The 23,380-nt window shown below is 38.8% G+C and overlaps 1 protein-coding gene across 1 annotated transcript; it reads left to right on the top strand.

The window, feature by feature from the left end:
• The first annotated feature begins 523 nt into the window (after nucleotides 1–523).
• On the top strand, nucleotides 524–23,380 carry ldlrap1.S (low density lipoprotein receptor adaptor protein 1 S homeolog). Its single transcript, XM_018248145.2, has 9 exons — nucleotides 524–708; nucleotides 12,531–12,673; nucleotides 13,434–13,546; nucleotides 14,400–14,514; nucleotides 15,808–15,880; nucleotides 16,385–16,480; nucleotides 17,012–17,136; nucleotides 19,800–19,834; nucleotides 21,027–23,380. The coding sequence occupies exons 1-9, from the start codon at nucleotides 624–626 to the stop codon at nucleotides 21,169–21,171; spliced, it is 930 nt and encodes a 309-aa protein (XP_018103634.1). The 5' UTR covers nucleotides 524–623; the 3' UTR covers nucleotides 21,172–23,380.

Below are 23,380 nucleotides of genomic sequence, written 5' to 3'. Positions count from 1 at the left end.
CAATGCCAGCTGGATAACCAGATGGAGCTATACACTGAAATATGGGACACCTGGATATTAAATAGACTTATTATTATATTATTATTACTAACTGGGCAATGGGCAGAGTCCCCCCTCCTCCTATATCTTTTGCAACATGACGTTTCCTCGGGAACCAAGCTGGGCCGCATTCATATGCATCCTGGGCCGCATGTGGCCCTCGGGCCGCAGTTTGGACACCACTGATCTAACAAGTCACTTTTATATAGGTATGAAGCATTGAAAGGGTTTGAAAGGAGAACTGTTTAACTCCCTATTTTATCTACTCTGAATATATAGGGCAAATCAATAATACCATTAAAAAGATTTTTGAAACTGATAATCTTGTTATTCTCAAGACAAAGGGTTGGTTGTCTTCTAGAGCCAAGTGGAGGCAACTCCATGGAGCTGTCCCTTTAACAGGTCTGTGCTGTGAGCCCCAAGGCAGGGAGGGTGTGTCCAGGCTTGAGACATCTGATCCTATTTACATAAATATCACCTCCCTCCACACAAACGTGATCATTCATCGACCCCGCTGGCAGGGAGGGAGAGGGAAAAAAGTTTGTGGGACTCGGAAAGTTTGTGGAGTGGAGCCGAGCGGGGAGATGGATGCACTCAAGTCTGCGGGGAGGGCGATCATCAGGAGTCCGAGCATTGCCAAGCAGAGCTGGGGAGGAGGCAAGCACAAGAGTAAGTGCGGCGGGTGGGGGGTTGTGGATTCGGATACACTCCCTAAGTCAACCTGTTGTTAGGCTGCTATTAGTTCCTCGGCAGGTTGGATAAGCTCTGCTATAGATAGAACTGTACCATATGGTTCATATTAGGGCAACACACCGTGTTCTTATGTGTATGTATGTGTGAGGCAGGTCCCTGTTTGTTCATACAGCAGCGCTTCACTCTCTATCTAAACACAACACAAGGCTTCTCTTCCCTGTACGTGTTTATTCCCAGTCCCAGCAGGAGAGGGTGCATGCAATTACTACTTTCTATACAACTCCAAACTAGCTCTCTTGTTATGACTAATAGTGTGGCCACATTTACTCTTCTAAACCAGCCAAAGACTATCAAAAAAAACGAGCCTTAAACAAAAGTAGCCCAATAAGTACATTGAACAATCAATATGACAATAAAGGAACGGCTAACTATAATGTTGTGTGTATTTGTATGGCACGTGTGATTATCACATACCAGCTGCAGGCTGTACTACAGACAGGTTGGGACTGATAGGTTAGAACTGCAGCAAATAGAAAAGGACGTTGCTTTCTACACCTTTATACTCCAGCTGGACTCTGGTTATTGTAGTTTCACATTAGCCTTGGCTGTGTTACCCTAGACTTACCCAACATGCACTGGGATGGCATTGGCTAACTTTGGCTAGTTTTAAAAGGGGTGGTTCACTGTTAAGTTAACTTTTTATTATGTTCTAGAATCAAAGCAACTTTTTAATTGGCCTTCATTATTTATTTTCTATAGCATTTGACTTTTTTCTCACTCTTTCCAACTTTCAAATGGGGGGGGTCGCTGACCCTCTCTAAAAACAAATGTACAGTTATTGCTACTTTTTATTACTCTTCTTTCTATCCAGGCCCTCCCCTATTAATAATCCACATTCTCAATCAAATCCATGCATGGTTGCTAGGGTAATTTGGATCCTAGCAACCAGATTGCTGACATTGCAAACTGGAGAGCTGCTGAATAAAAAGCTAAATCACTGAAACCACAAATAATAAAACATGAAACCAGTTCCAAAGAGTATGTATCTTTACATCATACTAAAAGTTAACTCAAAGGTGAGTACAAACCTTAAAAGTACAAACCTGCCAAGGCTCTAAAAACAAGCCCAAATCTGTACCTTGGCTAGTTTGTACTTTGGAACCCCGCCTGGGCTAGAAATTAGTAGTCCAATTTGGTGGAAAAACTCCCCTTTCTTGTCCTAATGAGCTAATCTTGAAGTCACATGTACAAACTGGCAGGACTGACTGACATGGAGTGTGGGTTTGTGACTGGGAGTGCTCTTGCTACATATCCCCTTGTCAGGCTTCTGGATTAGCTGCATAGCTGGAAACAATGAATTGGTTTTCTTGTTTCTGAAATGCCATACAATGTGGGCACCAATAAATATTTTCTTTTATCTGGGAATGCAGCAACAGATCCCAAAACTTGAGTAAAATGTGTAATAGGAAGGAATATGTTTCTGGGTAGGGCTGTCTGTGTTGCCACTTGATACATGAAGACTAACTGAATGCATGTTTCTTTAGTCAAACCGCAATTTTACATTCCTACACTTGTTTCTTTTTTCCTGGATTTTTTTTTTTTTGAAGGCCCTTCCAATTCTAATGTGTTTCAGTAAGTGCATTTCCTGTATTTTAAGCCTCATAATTTTGTCACATGCCTGTTTGCTTTCTGTGTCTAGGGTTGCCACCTGGCTGGTATTTTACTGACCTAGCCAGTCAAAATGATGGCTGATCCCAATGTTATTAATTGGGGAAAAATATAAATATATAGGAAGGCCGTAATTTTTTTTTTTCCAGAAAAGGTGGCATCCCTTTCTGTGTCAAAGCTTGGCTGCCTGTGCCATGAAATCCATTTTGGTGTGGTCGCATAGTGCTCGCTACCTGGATTATTTTGCACAAATTAGTTTTGTGTCCCCTAAACCGAGTGCTGCTATTTTTCAGCCCACACCTCTACTATACATTTACGTGGGGTTAAGTCAGGGATGTCACATGTGTCTGTCTGGCTCTTGTGATCTCTTGTTTTGTGGGCACTCTCAGCTGTAATGTGGCCATTAGCTGCAGTAGCAATACCAAACTACCATGATGTGCCAGAAATAGTTGACCTTTAGGTTCATTTGTAGCATGTTATAACATGATGAAATGTGTTCAATTGGCCTACCTGTTTTTTTAAATGTTTATTTGAATTATGTCTGCTTCCAGCTCCAGTGTAAAGGGCAAGTAAAGGTTAATACACTGGAGAGTGAGCATTTGTTAGGCACCCTAACATTTTGGCTCCCCCTGTAGAGTATAACTGTTGCTTGGTCCTTAAAGGGATACTGTCATGGGAAAAAAAAAATTTTTCAAAACGCATCAGTTAATTGTGCTGCTCCAGCAGAATTCTGCACTGAAATCCATTTCTCAAAAGAGAAAACAGATTTTTTTATATTCAATTTTGAAATCTGACATGGGGCTAGACATTTTGTCAATTTCCCAGCTGCCCCATGTCATGTGACTTGTGCCTGCACTTTAGGAGAGAAATGCTTTCTGGCAGGCTGCTGTTTTTCCTTCTCAATGTAACTGAATGTGTCTCAGTGGGACATGGGTTTTTACTATTGATAGTTGTTCTTAGATCTACCAGGCAGCTGTTATCTTGTGTTAGGGAGCTGCTATCTGGTTACCTTCCCATTGTTCTTTTATTTGGCTGCTGGGGGGGGGGAAAGGGAGGGGGGTGATATCACTCCAACTTGCAGTAAAGAGTGATTGAAGTTTATCAGAGCACCAGTCACATGACATGGGGCAGCTGGGAAATTGACAATATGTCTAGCCCCATGTCAGATTTCAAAATTGAATATAGAAAAATCTGTTTGCTCTTTTGAGAAATGGATTTCAGTGCAGAATTCTGCTGGAGCAGCACTATTAACTGATTCATTTCGAAAAAAAAAATTTCCCCATGACAGTATCCCTTTAAGTGCTAACTGGGTGTTGTGTGTCACAAAAAAAAAATGGTTGCCCTGCGAAGCTACAAGCATAGGATACTGTTTGGTTCAAGAGGAAGTTAAAGGGAACCTGTCATCAGAAAACTTTTTTTTTTTTTTTTTTTTTTTAATGCATCTGTTAATAGTGCTACTCCAGCAGACTTCTGCACTGAAATCCATTTCTCAAAAGAGCAAACAGATTTTTTTTTTTATATATAATTTGAAATCTGACATGGGGATAGACATTTTGTCAATTTCCCAGCTACCCCTGGTCATGTGACTTGTGCCTGCCCTTTAGGAGAGAGATGCTTTCTGGCAGGCTGTTTTTCCTTCTCAATGTAACTGAATGTGTCTCAGTGGGACATGGGTTTTTACTATTGCGTGTTGTTAGATCTACCAGGCAGCTGTTATCTTGTGTTAGGGAGCTGCTATCTGGATTACCTTCCCATTGTTCTTTTGTTTGGCTGCTGGGGGGGGAGGGGGTGATAGCACTCCAGCTTGCAATAAAGAGTGATTGAAGTTTATCAGAGCACAATTCACATGACTTTGGGCAGCTGGGAAATTGACAATATGTCTAGCCCCATGTCAGATTTCAAAATTCAATATAAAAAAATCTGTTTGCTCTTTTGAGAAATGGATTTCAGTTCATAATTCTGCTGGAGCAGCACCATTAACTGATTCATTTTGAAAAAAAATTATTTTCCCATGACAGTATCCCTTTAAAAAAACAACAACTAAACATGTGAAAGTAAACAATGGTCCAGGGCCGGACGGTATTCACCCAGAGAACTAAAAACTTATCTTGTGATTTCCAAACCATTATATATCAGAATTCTTTTTTTTTTTTTTTTTTTTTTTTTCCCCCATTACATTTATTTTTAGCTTATTCCCCAGAAATAGACTTTTTTTTCCCATTACTTTACATTCTTTAATGTTTTTTGCAGAATCTAAGTTTAGAGTTGAATGTTTGTGTCTCTGGTGTTTGAGTTTGGCAGCTCAGTAATTCAGGCGCAGACTCTAAACTGCTACAATTTTGCAACATTTAGTTGATACAATTCTCAGCAGCATCTCTGGAGTATTAGCAACTATTGTATCAATTTTAACAGCTGCCTGTAATGAAACCCAGAGATTCTGCTCAGCAGGGACAAAGATAAGAAATGTATCAATTTAGAACAGTTTACAGGGTCGGCAACTAGTGACGTGCTGGTCCTGACCCGCACCCGACCCTAACCCGCCCTGCTCCAGTCTGCACCTGCGCTTCCGAGGTCCTTTTATAGCCCTGCCGATGATGTCACAAAAGGGGCGAGCAGACACGAGACTATAAAACAGGAAGCCGGCATTTGAAGGTGGCGGGCGGGGAGAGCAGGAACCCGCCAGCCACCTGAGAGAAGCAGTGCGCGGTCGACCCCGACCCACGGGTATCGGGTCGGCCCGCACATCACTATCGGCAAACCTCCTCCCACCTTCCCAGAGTTGCTTTAGAAGGTGAAAAATTACACTTCAATATTAGAAAAACAGTCACACATAGAAAGTAACTGGAAAGTTTTTTTTGGTGCACTATTTGAAAACAACTTATTTGAAGGTGAACAACCCCTTTAAAGGGGGGATAATAAGGTGTGTGTATGTGTATGTGAACACCTTTAAAATCACAGTACCATGAGTTTGTGCCAGCATGGTTTTAAACGTGGTTCATCTTGCCAGACCTAAACACAGTTCATCTTGGTCCATCATAACAAATTGCAATACTTTATGTACTGTAGTCCAGTGTAAAACTGCTACAGGACATTCCCTGAAACCCCTAAAATTGCTAGTTCAAGCTCTTGTACCCAGCCAGTTAGAAGCTGCTAATGGATTGCAAATGTCTTTAAATATATATCACTCTTCAGCAAAAAGCAAATGCCTTCTGTCTCTTCTAGCTAGTTTAAAATGAGGAGCTGTATCAAGTTACTTTATACAAAGCTGCTGTTGTCTTCTCAGTGGTTTGAATCAGGTAAAAAAATGTGGGACCACAACTGATATTCTAATGGTTCATGGGCGACTTATCAAATTTCGAGGCCTGGCTGTGAATGCGTTTTATTTTAACTTGTTCACTAGCTTTATTTTAACACAACGATCGCATTGTTCCCTTTTATTTTTTTTCCATTTTCTCAAACTGAGAAACTCAAATTCTGATAAATCGACCTTTTGCGTTCTACCATATTACAAGCGAAATACTGAAGCAATAAAGTTACCGATAATGCTGCCTCTTTCGTGGCAAGTTAAACTAATACTCTTTCGGATCAGACCAAAACTTTCTCTGAAAACTGTTATCACATATCCGTGATGTGTATTGACGCTAAGTGCACATGTGTAGCAAACACACATTTTGCGTTTGAAACAAACTAAAGGGATTATTGCCTGTGAGAAATCTGCATAGCCAATTGAAGACAAATCTCTTAAGGTCCCCATAGACGCAAAGATCTTTCGTTGGTGAATGATCTATTTCAGTGCAATCTGACCAATCCGCCAAATTATGGTGGTTACGATTTTTCGTCTGAACTGTCACAAAATTTTAATGACCAGGTTAAAAAAAAATGTATTGGTCCCAGTGCAATCTATGTTGTTTGCAGGGCCAAGCAGGCAGCTACCCTCAGTTTTCCTGGCAATATCGCTTGAAATGGTCTTTTTAGTTGGACAAATTATCGTTTCGAGACAATCGTGGTCTCACAATAACGAAAAGATCTTTTAAAAATCTTTACTCTATGGCCAGCTTTAAGATGCCCATACACAGGGAGATTCGCTCGTGAACAACTATTGGGAGCTCCAATAAAGGGGCTATTTCTAAAGATAATATTAATTTTAAAACTTTTTTTTAAAAAAGCAACACCATATATTAAGCAACACCATATATTGCTCATAATTGCCTACAAAATTAGGGGTTTTCATTTATCCTAGGTCTCCTTTAACACAAGTCTTGAAACAGAGTAGCAGAAATCATCATTTTTGCAGCCAAGACTTACTTCACAATTCTGTTGATTGGCTGGTTTCTGCTAAATTGTTTGAGTAGTCAGAACCACCAGCCCAGATAACACAGGGCACCGTTTTCAAAAAGCAATTGCACTTGCAAATATAACTTATTTTATGTTGGCAAGTTGCTAGGAATGCCTTTTTTTAGGTTCACATCTGATTTTAAAGGGATTCTGTCAAGTTTTAAATTACACTGTTTACTGTTTCAATCGTTTTTATTGGATTTTTCAAAGAATTTTTAAACATTTCAAAAAGAAAGGTGTATTTTATAGTGAAATTAGTTATATTTTTTTACATAAAACTTAGAATTATATTGATAAGTTACAGCAACAGTAGCAAATAATGTTGATACAGACAATAAAGATATATGCAATAAGAACAATAATAACCCAATATCAACATCCGCATTAGTATTATAGTAACTTCAACAGTAATGACTATGCCAAACATAGATTTGACATAGATATCTAATATTCAGGTTACTAACCACTACATTCCTATCTTTATATTAATATTGCAACCAACACAGCCGTGCTGGATTATAGAAAATTAATATCCGCTTCTTTAAAGGAGAACGGTCTGGAAAATGGGAGGACCTGACCTAGGTCTGGTAGGTTGCAAGTATGTCAGCTGAGACATGTTGGAGAAAACTGCATTCTACATTCTCCTGATCTTAATTGTAAGGGCAGGACTCCACGGACGATTCCGATGCGCTGCACAAAAACGCAGGCGTCGTGACCGAAATAAGGTAAGGAATGCTATTGTCGGATGCAGACGCTGCGTCTGCATCAGACAGTCGTGTCACATCAAAAATGCATCACAATCCGACAATAGCATTACTTACCTTATTTCCGTCACATCTGACGTTGACGCCTGCATTTTTGCGCAGCGCGTCGGAACCGTCCGTGGAGTCCTGCCCTTAGAGGAGAACTGAGCTAGCAGTCTCCATTATCTCTTGTGTTGGTTGCTAGACCATATGCATACTGCCTTACAGCTTCTCAAATGCTGTGGACATTTAAAGGAGAACTAAACTCTAAAAATGAATATGGCTAAAAATGCCAAATTTTGTTTACTGAACTTTTTGCACCAACCTAAAGTTTCAGCTTTTCAATAGCAGCAATGGTCCAGGACTTCAAACTTGTCAAAGGGGGACACCATCTTGGAAAGTGTCTGCGACACTCACATGCTCAGTGGGCTCTGAGCAGCTGTTGAGAGGCTAAGCTTAGGGGTTGTCACAAATTATCCAGCAGAAAATGAGGTTTGTCTGCAGGCCCGGATTTGTGGAAAGGCCACCTAGGCCCGGGCCTAGGGTGGCAGGATTTTAGGGGGGCGGCATGCTGCCCAACCACACCCACATTGATTCAAAAACAGTGGGGATGTACTGGAGATACAATTATTTTGTTAGATTTCCTGTGCGCCAATCCCCATTGCTCCGGTCCAGATGATAAAAGGTAAGGGGACAGGGGCGACAAAGGGCAGTGGGCCTAGGGGCGCCCACTATTTAAATCCGGCCCTGTTTGTCTGTAATATAAACTGATGCTACAGGGCTGATGCTAATTGCACTGGTTTATGAGCTGACATGTATTAATTACTAATCAGCCTTCTATTTTGACATTTATATTCTATGTATATTGTGAGTGGGTCCCTAAGCTCGGTAAGTGACTGCACTGAACATGTGCAGTCAATCGGCAGAAAAGAAGATGGGGAGCTACTGGGGCATCTTTGGAGACACAGATCTTCACTGCTAAAGGGTTGTGGTTGCCTTAGGCTGCTACAGAAGCACAAAAAATCATGTAAAACATTTCAACCTACTGCTTTAGTTCTCCTTTAACCACTTATGTACCACTTATGTACCTTTGTTTCAAGGTGCAGCAGATCTTGGGGCCTATATTTAAAATGATGGTATGGCAGGAATGTAGCTATAGCACAACCATCATATGAGCACATCTAATGTAGATTTGCGGCCTGTGCCTCATCAGTTTCCATTACAAAATGCTGTATTGATTTCATGGGGATGGATGCCATTTACCATGGGTGTTAAATGGGCTTTTGTAAGTAAAAGTGATATATTTATTCAGTGTGTACACTAAATACACACATTATTACTAAAGGTTTTATAATGCTAAATGACTTTACACAAACGAATAAAGCTGGCCATAGATGTTGAGATTTTTAAAAGATCCGATCCTCGTCGTGAGACCGTGATTTTCTCGAACAATCGTATGAATAGACCATAAACTAAAAAGACCAATGTCCCAGGAAAACAAAGGGGAGCTGCCTGCTTGGCCCTGCAAACATAGATAGATTGCACTGGGACTGACAAAGATTTTTTGACCTGGCCGATCAATTTCCTGACAGATGTCGGACGAAAAATCGTAAGATGTACGATCGCTCGAATCCCACTAACCGCACGATTATTTCGAAAGGATTGGTCGGACTTTCCTAAAATCGGTCGTTCGGCAAGAAGAATAGTCGCGTCTATGGGGATCTCTTTGTGTAAGTTTCAAGACAGAGAAGCCTTTATCTAGTGCAGAGCAAGCTGAGGCTCTGCACATGTCATGGTCTCCTCACATCAACTGTCTGTTGAAGCTAATCTGACTGCTGGAGAGCTGCATAGTGAATTTCCCGCTGTGGACCAAGGTCTTTTTATGCCAGTGATCATTGTAGGTTGGATCAGTGGATTTCCAGCTTTCTCTGTAAAATAAGAGACCTAAAACAGAATTAGATTTTTGGATTACCTGTCCGTTTGCTCAGAAAAACCTGATGTTATACAGCAAATTCTGATGTACAGAACCTGCATTTTCCTCTTAAAAATGCAGTAGTAAAAAAAAAATACTCTGGCTAGATTTATTCTTGTCTTAGTTTTGATAAAGTAGTTTTAACCTTTTTTTGCATTCTGGTAAATATGAAATTCTAAACCAAAGATTCGGGAGTTTAAGCCTGATTTTTAAGCCACCTTTCTAGATTAGTTAAGGCTACTGATGATGCCCTTTAGGCAAGAGGCAGCTAGGCTTCATGTCCCTGTAAGGAGCAGGCAAGTTTTGTCATTTAATGTTAATGAACAGGGATTAGAACATTAACTTCATCCCCATTTTCTAGTCCTAACGTGTGCTGATAAATAACATAGCAGGCACTATCAAGAATGTTTGTTTTTATTTTGCTACATACCAGAACTGACTAATGTATTTAAATATTGGTCATTAGATTGTGGTCTTTCCTCACACTATGAAAGAAATTTCAGGCATGCAGCCTCTTTAAGTTACCACAATAATTAGAGTTTATACTTTAAATTCTGTGGTTTTTCTCCCACCCACACTCTAATGTTGGCAGCAAAAAGAACTGTACCAGTCTGCACCTTCTGCCTGGCACCGGGTAGCAGATGTTTAGCACTAAACTTTGCTTATTTCTATTAAAATAGATCATCTTAAATGGCATTTCAGAGTATGATCTTAAGACTTCTCCAGCAATATAGTTTGTTTTATTTATTAATATAGTATTTAGAGTGGTAATCTATAATACAGTACATTTTTGCTATACCGTCTTAGTAAAGGCATGGGGACAAACTTTGCAATCAAAAGTGTGTGTGTGTGTGTATATATATGTATAAAAAAAAAAAAAAAATGTGGGAAGTGAGACCTGACTGAGGCCCTTGCTCTGTAAAACTTATAATATTATGTGTGGATGAAATCAAAGCAGTGGTTGGCAAGCTTAGCTGGGAACCCAATTCACCATTTGTGACCATTGGCAGGATTTAACTTTGCACTGAATTGCAGAGGAGTAGGTCACTGTTGTTGAGCTCAAATCTTTGAATGTGTGACTTCATTTTGGATTTTTGTAAGAAGCAACTATATGCAAATGCACATGCCCAGGACCACTCGTTGACTTTCATTGCGCATGCAACTGGAGCACCAAACTGGGAAAGGAAGTAAGATGGCAGTCACCACCAGACTTTCCAACTGTGCAATTGGCACTAGCCCATCTATTCCTAATCGTTTTCAAGCCCAATACACTCATGCAGTTTTTCGCCTGATTGCTGTCAGACTTTATGTAGTATAAAATAAGTCCAGTTCAGCTATGGTAGTCTGACATGATCTGTACATATTTGGAGGCGCTTTGCTTAGAAGTCGGAAGGCCTTGCCAAAGTGTTGTGGTTTTTTTCACACATATAAAACGTTGCGCTTTTATTTTCTCTGTTGCAGAAGTGGCGTTACACATGTTCAGATAGTACATTTTTCAGGCCCTGAAATAAAAAATATACAGTACGTAGTGTTCCTCCAGAGAGGTTTCAATAAAGTGCTAGTGCTGAATGAATGAGGGCTTTCAGACTTCTAAGTTCCATGGAATGCAATACGCAGTGTGGGTCTATGTTTAGAATGCAGATGGCACTCAAAACAGTGTTACTGCAACCTGTCATTGAGTTAAATGCTAGTTATGTATTTATGTTTAATAGTTATGCAGCTTGTTACTAGTGGCTCAGATTCAAATACAATATGCATAAGAGAATTTGGACACACCAGCCACAAAAAAATAGATATAAAAAATATGCTGGTGGGAGTATATGCCCTCTGTGCTAAAACATTGCTGAACATAACAGCTGGTGGCAATAACCGTCTCTGAGTTATAAAGTACCAAACTGGAAAATACTGAAGGACTCCCAGCAGTTCTGTGGTATATTCAATTTGCTGCATTTTACCAGCTGTCAAGAACAAATCGTAGGTTTAGTTTATAAGTCCAAGACTAGTATTTCTATGCTTGCAGCGCATTCATTTTTTTCACTCCGATCCAACATTTTCATATGTCATGTTGCTGTTCCTCTTAAAGGAGAAAAAGTCTTCTTCCACTTGGGGGTGCCAAATGTTGGGCACCCCCAAGTTATTGCATTGACTTACCTGAAACCCCGGGCTGGTGCTCCTATCAGCAGAAAACTGCACTGGCCCAGGGTTATACCAGTGAGCACCACGGAGCGATCCACTTCCGGCTTCTTTCTTTCTTGCAGCTGCACAGTAGAGCAAAAAGCCGAACTTTAACTAAAAAGTCACCTATTTCATTCTACTGCGCATGCGTCTGTACGGGGAAACTTTGAAGTAAGAAGAAGGCAGAAGAGGATCGCTCCGTGATGCTCTGAAGAACCCCGGGCCGGTGCATTTTTCTCCCGATAGGAGCACCGGCCTGGGGTTTCAGGTAAGTATATACAATCACTTGGGGGTGCCTAACACCCCCAAGTGAACTTTCCTTCTCCTTTTAAAGAGAAGGGAAAATGTTTTTGCCTAGTAAGTAAACTTTGAAGTTGATATTGGAGTTCAAATATAATTTGAGCTCGTACTCCTTAGATCCATGATGGGGGTACCGTGTTATAATTATGAAGCCAAACTAATCATGCTTTGGCAAAGAGCAATCATGCACTGACAAGGATTTCTACCACGGAGTTTAAGTAAGCGTGTTTATTTTGCTCTCATAACAGAATAGTTTGAGAAGCTACACAAAGGCATGGTATAAATCGTGTATGTAGTGCTCTAATATAGTTAACATCTGGCTCAGAAGGTAATGTATTAGATCACTATATACATGATGACCTGCCTTTGTGCAGCATTTCTCAAGCTATTAATAGTTTGTAAGCTAATCCCCTTACTTGAGGTACTTAATGAACAAAATCAAGTCTGCTTATCCAAACACCCCTCTTGGATCTTGCAGGTACAAGCATTAGCTCCAATTCTAATTCAACTATTTCCTAGGGCCTACAATTAAAGCATGACATCTATCTCCTCTGTCTGTTTTTAATCTAATGGTAATGGCTTTTTTTTTTTTTTTTTTTATATAGAACTGCCAGAAAACTGGACCGATACCAGGGAAACACTCTTAGAAGGAATGTTATTTCATTTGAAATATTTGGGCATGACATTGGTAGAACAGCCGAAAGGGGAAGAGCTGTCTGCAACTGCAGTGAAAAGAATTGTGGCAACTGTAAGTCTTGCAAAATTATTTATAATTCGTAAAAATCACCCACCTTTATTTTTCTTTAGTGAATTGATTAATACATCTTTAATAGAGGTTAATATTAAAATGCCTTGGTGCAGGAACCAGGGGTAAAAGGCATCTCTTGCCTGTATACTCCTAGTCCTGACACCCCCCCCCCCCCCGGTTGCCGGCTGGGTTGCCTTGGAACTTGGCTGGCCAGACACTGATATGCCTATAACCTGGGTCACATGTTAGTGCTGAGATAAAATATCATGTTTGGGGTGTTGGAATACTTTCCATGCTACATTAGAATAACTTCAAATTTTACTTTGGAATGAATTTTACACTTACTTTGAAACACCATTTACTGTAGGTGCAAATTTGTAGAACTGAATACACCTCTCTGCTCATTAACATAATCCATTCCTTGGAGTTGTATCATTACTATATTTATTTTTTTTACAAAAAACTTTACACAATTAAAGTATGGGATCCGTTATCCGGAAACCTGTTATCCAGAAAGCTCCAAATTACAGACCGTCCATTTCCCATTATCCAAATTTCTAAATTATTTCCTTTTTCTCTTAAATAAAACAGTACATTGTACTTGTTCCGAACGGAGATCTAATTAATACTTATTGGAAGCAAAAATAGCTTGTTGGGTTTATTTAATGTTTACATGATTTTCTAGTAGACTTAAGGTGTGAAGACTTGTGGGACCTTTGCATATTTGAGTTCATATTTTTTATTTTTTCTTCCTCCAAAGGCCAAAGCAAGCGGGAAGAAACTGCAGAAAGTTATTCTGAAAGTATCCCCACGGGGCATCATTCTGTATGACAGTACAAGTAACCAACTAATTGAGAATGTTTCGATCTACAGGTGAGTTGACTTGGGTGCAGGGTTTCTGCAACCTGTGACAGAGAAAAAAAAAAGTATAGCCCTTCAGGTCACCACCTATTATAGAAGCAACAGCTGGGTGCATAGAAATGGCATTCGTGGTGGTTGTTGCCAATGTTCCCTCTCCGCTACATGTGCAAAAAATATTTCATGCTCGCATTTTAAACTTGGGTGCACAGTTTAGATCAGAATTGTTACTTAATGTTGTGTTTTCACACAATTCTTTGTGCACACCACAATTTATTTTTGTGTTCTGCCCTCAAAACTAGAGGGAACATTGGTTGGTGGGGATATTTTCGGATTGCAATTAAAACTTACAAATGTCATTGATTAGGCTATTTTCATGGGTGTTAATGTTGCTTTACAGTTATTTATGAGCATAACATAGTCCTACTTGTACGGAACATAAACACTTTTGTCTGACAAGACTAAAAGGAACTGCAACATCAAAAAATAAGTGTTTTTTTTTTAAAGTAATAAGAATATAATGCAGTGTTGCCCTGCACTGGTACAACTGCTGTATGCTTCAGAAACACTATTGTTTATATAAATAAGCTGTTGTGTTACTGTTCCTTTAAAGCCAGTTTATGGTCTTGGTCATGGGCCACTCACGGTTAGCCTAATGTTTATTGGATCCTTGACTGAATATATTGCTTTTAAATCTTTTTATAGTTTTTAATAAGTTTCACTATTTTATAAATGAGAAGATCAAATCTTTCCCTTTGCAATTGATTTTCAGAAATCCATGTCATTAAATTGAATTTGCATTTCAGTTATGACTTGTGTTGTATTGTGCTGATTTTAAATTGTAATCTTCCCCCCCCCCCCTTTGCAGGATATCCTATTGCACAGCTGATAAAATGCATGACAAGGTTTTTGCCTACATTGCGCAGAGCCAGCAGAATGAAACCTTGGAATGTCATGCATTTCTCTGCACAAAAAGGAAAATGGTTGGTATCTGTCTGTTACAGCTTAATATTCAGAGGGACAATAGGGCACTAGTAATGTATGCCTCTTGGTTCAGCAACATTATTTGTTGCACAATCCTTTTCTACCCGGCAGACATGAGAGCAGGGAAATACATCCTGTTTTAATGTTTCAGTTCTACAATTGCTCTAAAAAAAAAAGTGTAAGGCATACAGAGAACAATATGTGAGGCTTAAGTGTCAAGTGGGGCAAAGTTTTTGGTACTTGGCCAGGCTGAAACATTGACTTTTTTGACAGTTTCATCTTGACAACTCTGCTGTTGGTTTTCTGGGTTTTTTTTTTAATTAGAAATCTTTGAACTGTTCAGTAAATCCATATAATTTGCAAACAAAGCAAATGGTTTGGCATAAATTGAATGGAATGCTTAGCACATTGTACATAATAATTAAACATTTTTTTTTCTTTGGTTAGTGACTAGACTGGTTTACAGAGTACATAATAGTGCTGTTTAGGGTTATTTCAGCTTGAAGTTAACTTTTAGTTTGTAATATAATGGGCAATACTTGGCAACCTTTAAATTGGTTTTTTTTTTTTTTTTTTTTGGTAAATACTTCTTTGCCTTCTTATGAGTCTTTCCAGCTTTCATATGGGAGTCACTGACCCAAGCAGCCTGTAAGCTGCTGCTCTGTGTGGCTACAATGTTCTTGTTCCTTCTTTTATGTTCAGACCCTCTCCTATTCATATTCCAGTCTCATTCATACCACTTCCTGGTTCCTCCTTAAATTTTAAATTGGAGAGCTGCTGAACAAAAAGTTAAATTATTCAAAAGCAACAAATGTACTATTTGCAGTTGGTCTTTATTATTTATTTATATATTTTTCCTCAATCTCACTCTACATCATTTTAAAGGTGAACAACCCTTTTAATGCCTTTAGCATATGAAGCCTAGAAGAGACTCAAGTGTGCACAGAAGGCAGGATTCTGATTGTTGATTCCGCTTATATTAATTGGGCAAAATTGTAGTCTGTTGGTATATGGGCTAAACAACACTGCTGAGAATGGTATATTGCCCCCTATGCATAACCATTCTTTGGGATGTATCAAGAATTATTTGTAGGCTTCGACCAAGACACACTGACCAAAAGGCTCTTTGCATGCTGCAAATCCTTTTGTCCTATAAGTCAGTTTCTTTCTTACTGGGAATTTCTACAAATATTGTGTAACAGAATGTGACCTCTGATTTCAGTAGTCTGTAAGGGAGGGTGTCTAGGGCTGCAAATAAATGTGTTTTTTTTTTTTTTTTTTTTAATTTCCAGGCACAAGCAGTCACATTAACCGTGGCTCAAGCTTTTAAAGTAGCATTTGAGTTTTGGCAAGTATCCAGAGACAGTAAGTACACCTCATCAGATATTGTATATTCTCTTAGATTTAATTTTTAGTTCTGGCTGTAGGTTCTATTGTATGTGGCCACTTCCTGCTCTGCTGGACAAAACTTAAATATGTTGGTGTTCTTTTATACTGTCTTCAATGATTTTGATGAGGATTCAGTGATTTTCATATGGAAATTCTATGTGCATGAAAGCATTTGTAAAATCAATCCACCCACTGTAGTTCTAGTTGGACAAAGGATTGACCTTTCAGAACATCTGCTCATGTAACCTTCCTTTTAATTTTTTTTGTGCCTGTAATTGTCCCATCAGTTTACCGCTTCTACAGCTGGGGGCTAGACTAAGTCTGTTTTTAACAACCATGCTTCATCTTAAAGTAAAACTGGTGGTGATTTAGAAACTGGCCATACTCCAAATTCAAATGTACTCATCTTTTGAACCTCATGCTGTGTCGAGTGTATGTAGATAAGCAATGTTATGCAACTTATTGTATTTTCTCCCTCAGAAACGGAAAAGAGAGAGAAGTCTGGTTCAGGTGGAGAGGGGGCAAGTAGTTCTCAGTCTGATGGCTCCTCAAGTATCACCAGTCTTAAAGCCTCGGGTATGTCCACAAAAAGCAAAGTGTTGTTGGTTTTTGTTTTGTAAATTTTCCACAATCTAGCTTGTTCCAAATGCTCTCATAAATTATAGACATGCTCTCACAGGACTATTACTCTGTAGGAAGAAATTATTTTGTCTATCTTTATGCAATTCACTCATCCCTTCCCATGCAAACCCATATTATTAAATGGTGTTTTCCAGTGACAGAATTTCATCTTTAAAAATATTGAGCTCTACAACATCGATTGCTTTGGTTTACTTGAAAAAATATATTTTTGGAAGTTCAGATGGGGTGCAAAAACACAAGTCCAGCATGAACTCATTTCAATATCCATCTAACCCAACTTTTGTGGTACCATGGGCTTATAATGGAAGTCAGTTGTTACCATTCCCATGTTATCACAAGGAATGTTTAGACAACCACATTAATGGTGGTAATACACAAAAAAAACCCAAATGGGTTTAACTGGAGGGATATCCGTGTCAGCTGAACAGCACTGATCTAACATATTCTGTTGTCCCTTTCAAATAGCTTCTGCAAACCTTTTGGATTTGGAAGACTGTACCAAAGCTTTTGATGTGTTAAATGCCAGTGACAATCATATTGAAGATCTATTTAGGCAAAATGCATCCAATGAGAACAACAATATTGTGTGGGTAAGTGTTGGCTTTTTCCCTTGTATAGTCAAAATATGCTTTTGGGTAAAGGCACTGTTGTTGGGGGGTGGGGGGTTATGCTGATTCAGGACAACCAGGCATACAACTCAGTGGCGTAACTTCGGATGCCAGGGCCCTCCTGCAAAAAATTTCTCAGGGGCCCCCTCTGCACAAAATAGTGGGAGAATTTCATGTATAATATCCCCAGAAGCCATGGAAGGATGGCACAGTCGCAATTTCATATATAAATACCCCAGAACTACAGAAGGATGCTAAAGTGTCAATTTCACATCTCTCTGTAAAGGCTATGAGCAAACTTAAGGGCTGTTACTGCAGAAGTAAGATCATGCCCACTTTGAATATATATTTATAGTAAGGCATTTATTTTAGATCTTCCTATAAATCTCATTGTTCTGAAAAAAAGCCACTGATGCAATTTCATTTATAATGCCCATAAAACACTTGGCAGAATGAATGCAGTGGCAATTTCATGTAAAATACCCCCAGAATTCAGATCAAGATAGCACGGTAGCAATTCTATGTATAAATACCCCCAGAACTCATAGTAGGATGGCACAGGGAGTATTTCATGTTGAAATACCCCAGAACTCATAGTAGGATGGCAAAGGGATTATTTCATGTATCAATACCCCCCAGAATTCAAGCAGGATAACAAAAAGTTAGTTTGATGGTTTGTACATGTTTGATCATTTTATTTAGCTGATACAGATAACTGCCTCTTTATCAGCATGTTGGAATGTGTGGGATTAATGGGCACTTGGTCTATCCTGATGGAGTGGAAAGCTTGTGATGTTTCTAATTGTGTTCAGTATGGAACATAGATCAAAAACATGTGGTAGATTTTAGGTTACTATGTGCTGAGGAAAAACAAAAACAAAGCACTCGCTGAACTAGAACTCCCCAAACCTGCCCCCCAACAGTCCAGATTGTGGCTGGTACCTGTGCAGCAATAAAGTGTCAGCGATCCCTCTCCCTTCTCCTGTCTATAGCCTTAACCTCCCATCAACTATATGCCTACAGTAGCTCTTCCCAGGGCCTCGCATGCTGACCTGATGAATTACGATGCAGAGCAGCAGGCAGTCATCTCTCTCCCTGAGACAAGTCATGTGGCTGTGAGGAGCCATGACATCTCCAACTTTATTCAGCGCACAGGGGGAGGGGGCGGGCAGTGACACTGCCATGGAGCAGCAGAGTCTCGATCTCCATACCAGGCCCCTAAAACCAGGTGGGTGGGCCCTAGCCTAGGGCGCCTTGTGGGTAATCCGGCACTGCTGAGGAAGCAGGGCCCCTTGTACCCCCGGGCCCCCCCGCGACTGCGGGGCCTGCTTCGTCGGTAGTTACGCAACTGATACAACTGTAAATATTTTCGCACTAACTAGTGGTAGAATAGAACTGTTACATGAAATTTGGCAATTCCAAATAAGTCCAATAATTTAAATGCTACTTGAGAGTTAGTGCACTTTAGCATATACAGATATAACTGTTTATTTAGGCAGATGAGAACAATATTGATGCCGTTCTTGATATAAATGTAATCTGCTAATATTCTTGCAGCTTTCACTGATCATTTAAAGAAACCATAATATTTTTACTTTCTCTTCTAAACATTATTAACATAAAATATTGCAATTTCTTTGATACATAATTCGTTTTTGAAAAATGTAATTTACTTATTGGACAAAGTTTAAAAAAAGTGATGGGGCGATTTGATTTCTGGTTGAAACCAAAAGTTAATGGGTTTTACGTGATGGTCCAGGGAGAGGGAAGGGGAAAGCGGGTTTCTACCTTCTGTGGAATCTACATGCCTTTCAGAACAGAGCATTGGCTGAGCTTGCACAGGGAGGGGGGAGCTGAATAGAAGCGTGTTGGGAGAGTTGGTAGCAATCTGCAACCTGGGCCCTATAATTCAGTGGTAAGGTTAATACCCCCCTAAAAAAAATGAGAAAAAAAAAAAAAATTCTATTTAACGTTCACTTTCTCGGATACATATTTTAATCAAAGTGTATATTTTAATGTAAAATATTTCCAGAAGTAGTAAAACAGATGCCAACTGACCAACACTTTGTAGCATTTACATTATTTATGTAAAATGACCCATGATTCTTTCAATTTCAGATGAGATCCAGTGGTAAACTTGGTATTTTAGTAAACAGACTTATTTGCAAGTCACTTATAGTTTGGTTGTCGGAGAATAAAACAGCAGAGTACTGCAGAATACATGCTGGCTAATAGTTTGGATTAACTGAATTTGGCTAAATGTGTGCCAATTAAAAGCTAATAGAAGGAAGTGAAAAGCTGACTTAATAGCTTGTTTAAAAGTTGGCCAGTCATCACTGTAGTGGATTTTGAATAAAACCACATTACAGCTATTTATATAATTAATTTGTAAATCCCTCAACTAAACATTTGCTTTCCACTTGCAACTGGCCAATTTCCCCTGTTCTGGGTTATTTCAGTGTGAACCAGCAGTTACAGAGCACAACTGACACACAACATGAAGTTATTTTAAAAAACATTACTTTATTCGTGTGATTCAGCAACATAATTTCACTTCAAAGACTTGTGCTGTGAGTACTTTGTTTTAGAATGCTATATTATGTCCTATAAATATCTTTTTTTTTTTTTTTCCTATTATTATCTAGGAATTGGATGATGGACTGGATGAGGCCTTTGCAAGGTAATGAATAGTAACAGCCTAACCATGAACTTTCTTAACTCTTAGGGCATATTTATCAAAGGTCACGTTTTTTTTTAACCTCGCATGAACTCTAATATCATCATCATTTATTTATATAGCGCTGTCAAGATACGCAGTGCTTTAATAATATCTTATTTAAGAAAAAACTCTTAACGTCTAAAACTCAAACTAATATTACCGACCCGAAAACTCAATTGAGGTTTGCTTTTTTTACCCTTCAAAAAAAAAACAAAAAACCTTGAATATCAAGAAGACTGTTATCATCAAAAGGGTCACTGGACTTCTGCCATTGACTTCTACATGAGGTTTTAGGTGGCGTACTATCAAATTCGAGTAGTTCCCAGGGTCAAGGTATGATAAATTTCGAATTTGGATTATTCCCAACTTGAATTTGTAAATTTTGACCAACAATTTTAAATTTGAATTTACAATTTGAACCTTAATAAATCTGCCTATTTAGGAATGTTCATTGTCTTTTTTTTTTTTTTTCAAATATTTTGGGGTTTATGCATCTAGTTAAGAGTTATTAAAATGTAATTTGGTATGTGTGAGACTTCATATTTCCTATTAGGAGACATGTTTGGTTTAGATTATATTGTAAGAAGAATTTCACCGGCACACAGGAATTGTAGTAGCAGGGCAAGCCCTTGCAATTTTATTATGCAGTAGTGCAATGTTTCGGGGTCACGCCCCTTTGTCAAGCGTGACCCCGAAACATTGCACTACTGCATAATAAAATTGCAAGGGCTTGCCCTGCTACTACAATTCCTGTGTGCCGGTGAAATTCTTCTTACCCTTGTTGTGAGGCTGCCGATTCCTCTATCACTGGGCACCAGGATAAGAACCTTTGGGAGTGTGTGGTGTGCGGCTTCTCCATATTCTATTAGATTATATTGTGTTTCAACAGGAGGTTCTTGAATATCTATTCTGTACATTGGGTCTTTTGAAACTATGCCTCGTATGTAGCTTCAGTCAGGGTCAGAATGTCCTGAAAGAGTTGGATTTTGTTATCCCTGAAATGCTTCCATTTATATTACGGGTTTCAGAAATAGAATAGTAATACGTTGATCTTATGGGCTTCCTGTTTCTGTTCTGTATCAGATATTCATTCTTAACCTCGGCATTCACAAAATATCATGAAAGCCATTTATAATTCTTCTTTTTCCCCCAGGCTTGCCGAATCCAGAACAAACCCTCAAGTCCTCGATATTGGACTGACTGCAAATGACCTTCAGTCTGAAGAGTGCTTGTCTCCTTCCAGCTGGGATAAACTGGAGTTGAACCCTGCAGAAGCAGATGAACTATTTATGTTCTGACACTTCTGAAGCTACCAGCCAATTTTCAGTGCAATAGTCCAACCATCCGACCCCTGTCAGTGTCTCAAGAGCAAATGTAGTTGCGAAGCGTCTGTACACCTTCAGGTGGGATTGGAAAAACCAAAGCTTTACCTTAGACACTTTATTTCCACATTTATCACAAACGAAAGGAAAAAAGTTTCTGATAAAACCATATGTTTCTTGAATCATGCATTCTGGAGCAACACCGAAAAACCAGCAGGTGATATTTTTAGGGGTACACAGTCCTCAAGAATTCTTGGGAACATGGATTTTGTTTGTGGAAAGTACCTTTTTTTTTTTTTTTTTTTTTTTTTTTTTTTTTTTTTTTTTTACTTTTTGTGCAAAATACCGGACAAATCCTTCATGTTCTAATCCTTTTTTCCATATCTTTCATTAAATGAACTACATATTTCACTACCATAAGATATACGTGGCTGTGGCATAGTGTTTAGATATTTTGTGTTTTATATATACTTAAAATTCTCGCGTTTATTCACATTGGTGTTCCCATACCATATGGTATCAGTCCTGTAACGTTCTAGCACCAATTATGCAGTTGTGCACAGCTGCTATATGTGTATGGATGCTTAATTGGCTATAGAACGTCTGATTTTCCTCCTTTCTTTAGTCTTAACGGGTTGCTTTGTGACCTTCATTATTGTACTTCAATGTGTTTATATCAACATATTTACTAGCTATCACTCATCTAATTAGAGCACTTACTTTTTTTTTTATTTCCCTCTCGCTCACAAATATTAGTCCTAACACTAACCTAGCCTACCTATCTTATCCACATGTTCATTCCTCCATAGTCTTAAGTATTGCCAGCTTTTGAGATTCCAGCTTGCTTTTCGGCTACATACCATTCAAACGAGACTATAACGGCATCTTGCAATATCGTGTAAAGGGTCTGCACAGTATTATGAAACCTATGCATTTTTGTCTGCACCAGAGTTGACAATCTTTTTGTAATGGACAATATGTACCCCATATTTTTTTGTCTGCAGTTGTTTGCTTATAATACTTTTTAATTGTATCCTTGAAAAATGTTTTGCTATCGTAAATCTAAAGTGGGTATTTAAGGGTGATATGAATATGTGCATTTTTAAATCTTTTGGAGTTTCGTTGTACGCTGAGTTCTTAACAATTTTGTCATGGATGAAAGTATTTGATAGCCTCAAAGTAAATCTGACGCATATTAAGGAGTATAATATCTACTAACATCTAGTCCATGTTCATTAGCACTACCTATTTCTATTCAAAATTGTACTGGGTCGAGCTGTAACTGCAGGAGGTGTTTGTTTTTCCTAGGTAAAATGGCCAGCTCCTTATGTATAATGTTTCCTGCAGCCATTTTAGAACCAAAGTAACTATTTTACTCGTGCTCTGTTTAACAATATTGAATAACATGGCAATTCTATTTAGATATAAAGCTATATGTAATGGAGGTGAAAATCAGGCAAATTTTGGGAAAACTAGACATGAAATGGCTGCAAATTGTCCACCACATTTTTAATGTAATTCACATGAACGTTATTTTAACGGCCATAAAATGAAACATGAGAATGCATCTGTGCAGCATGCAGACTGGGTATTTCTATCATTTGTAGCTGAATGCACCCAGGCCTTGCACCTTGGGATTCATGACCATGAGTTTCTAAAGCACTATCTTACTGGAGGTTTTTTTATCTTGCACATTTCGTTTGGTCTTCCCTGCTATGTTGTGAAAAGAGCAACAATTTATGGTATTTTACACATCAGGAAGCGTTTTCTTCACAGGCAGACTTAATACGAAGCTATGCATTTTAAGCATTAACAGATTATTTATATTAATACCAATGGCTTCATAAATAAATATGGTTTAAAAGCACAGGTAAACAGATGGAGGGCTACAGATTGACTATCCTTCATGTATTAGTTCAGTTTGGGAAACACCCTAAATCTTCACCACTTCAACACCCTTTATGTTCTTGAACTGTTACAAAATCCGGTTGCTCCTTCAACCATGCCATTAAAATATGGAAGTAAAATCACAATGTTAAACAGCACATGGGGGTAATGTTCCTTTAATCTTCTCTTAGCTTCCAGCTCTCCACACATTCTGCTGTACTGTAAATATTGGCAATATTTAAAATGCTATTGACAATGTATCAGAAACCAGAATAAATATTCTTGGTTTAATGTCCAA

This window comes from Xenopus laevis, chromosome 2S, assembly GCF_017654675.1.
Source record: "Xenopus laevis strain J_2021 chromosome 2S, Xenopus_laevis_v10.1, whole genome shotgun sequence".
In the NCBI taxonomy this organism is placed as follows: domain Eukaryota; kingdom Metazoa; phylum Chordata; class Amphibia; order Anura; family Pipidae; genus Xenopus; species Xenopus laevis.
Note: the sequence above shows the minus strand (reverse complement) of the source record. Positions and strands in the feature narration are given on the sequence as shown.

Bases quoted from the DNA above. Each gene is read 5' to 3' on its own strand.
- ldlrap1.S (XM_018248145.2), top strand. From the start codon at position 624: ATGGATGCACTCAAGTCTGCGGGGAGGGCGATCATCAGGAGTCCGAGC. The intron at 709-12,530 runs GTAAGTGCGGCG...TTTTTTATATAG, and splicing joins GGGAGGAGGCAAGCACAAGA to AACTGCCAGAAAACTGGACC. The intron at 15,881-16,384 runs GTAAGTACACCT...TTTCTCCCTCAG, and splicing joins TTGGCAAGTATCCAGAGACA to AAACGGAAAAGAGAGAGAAG.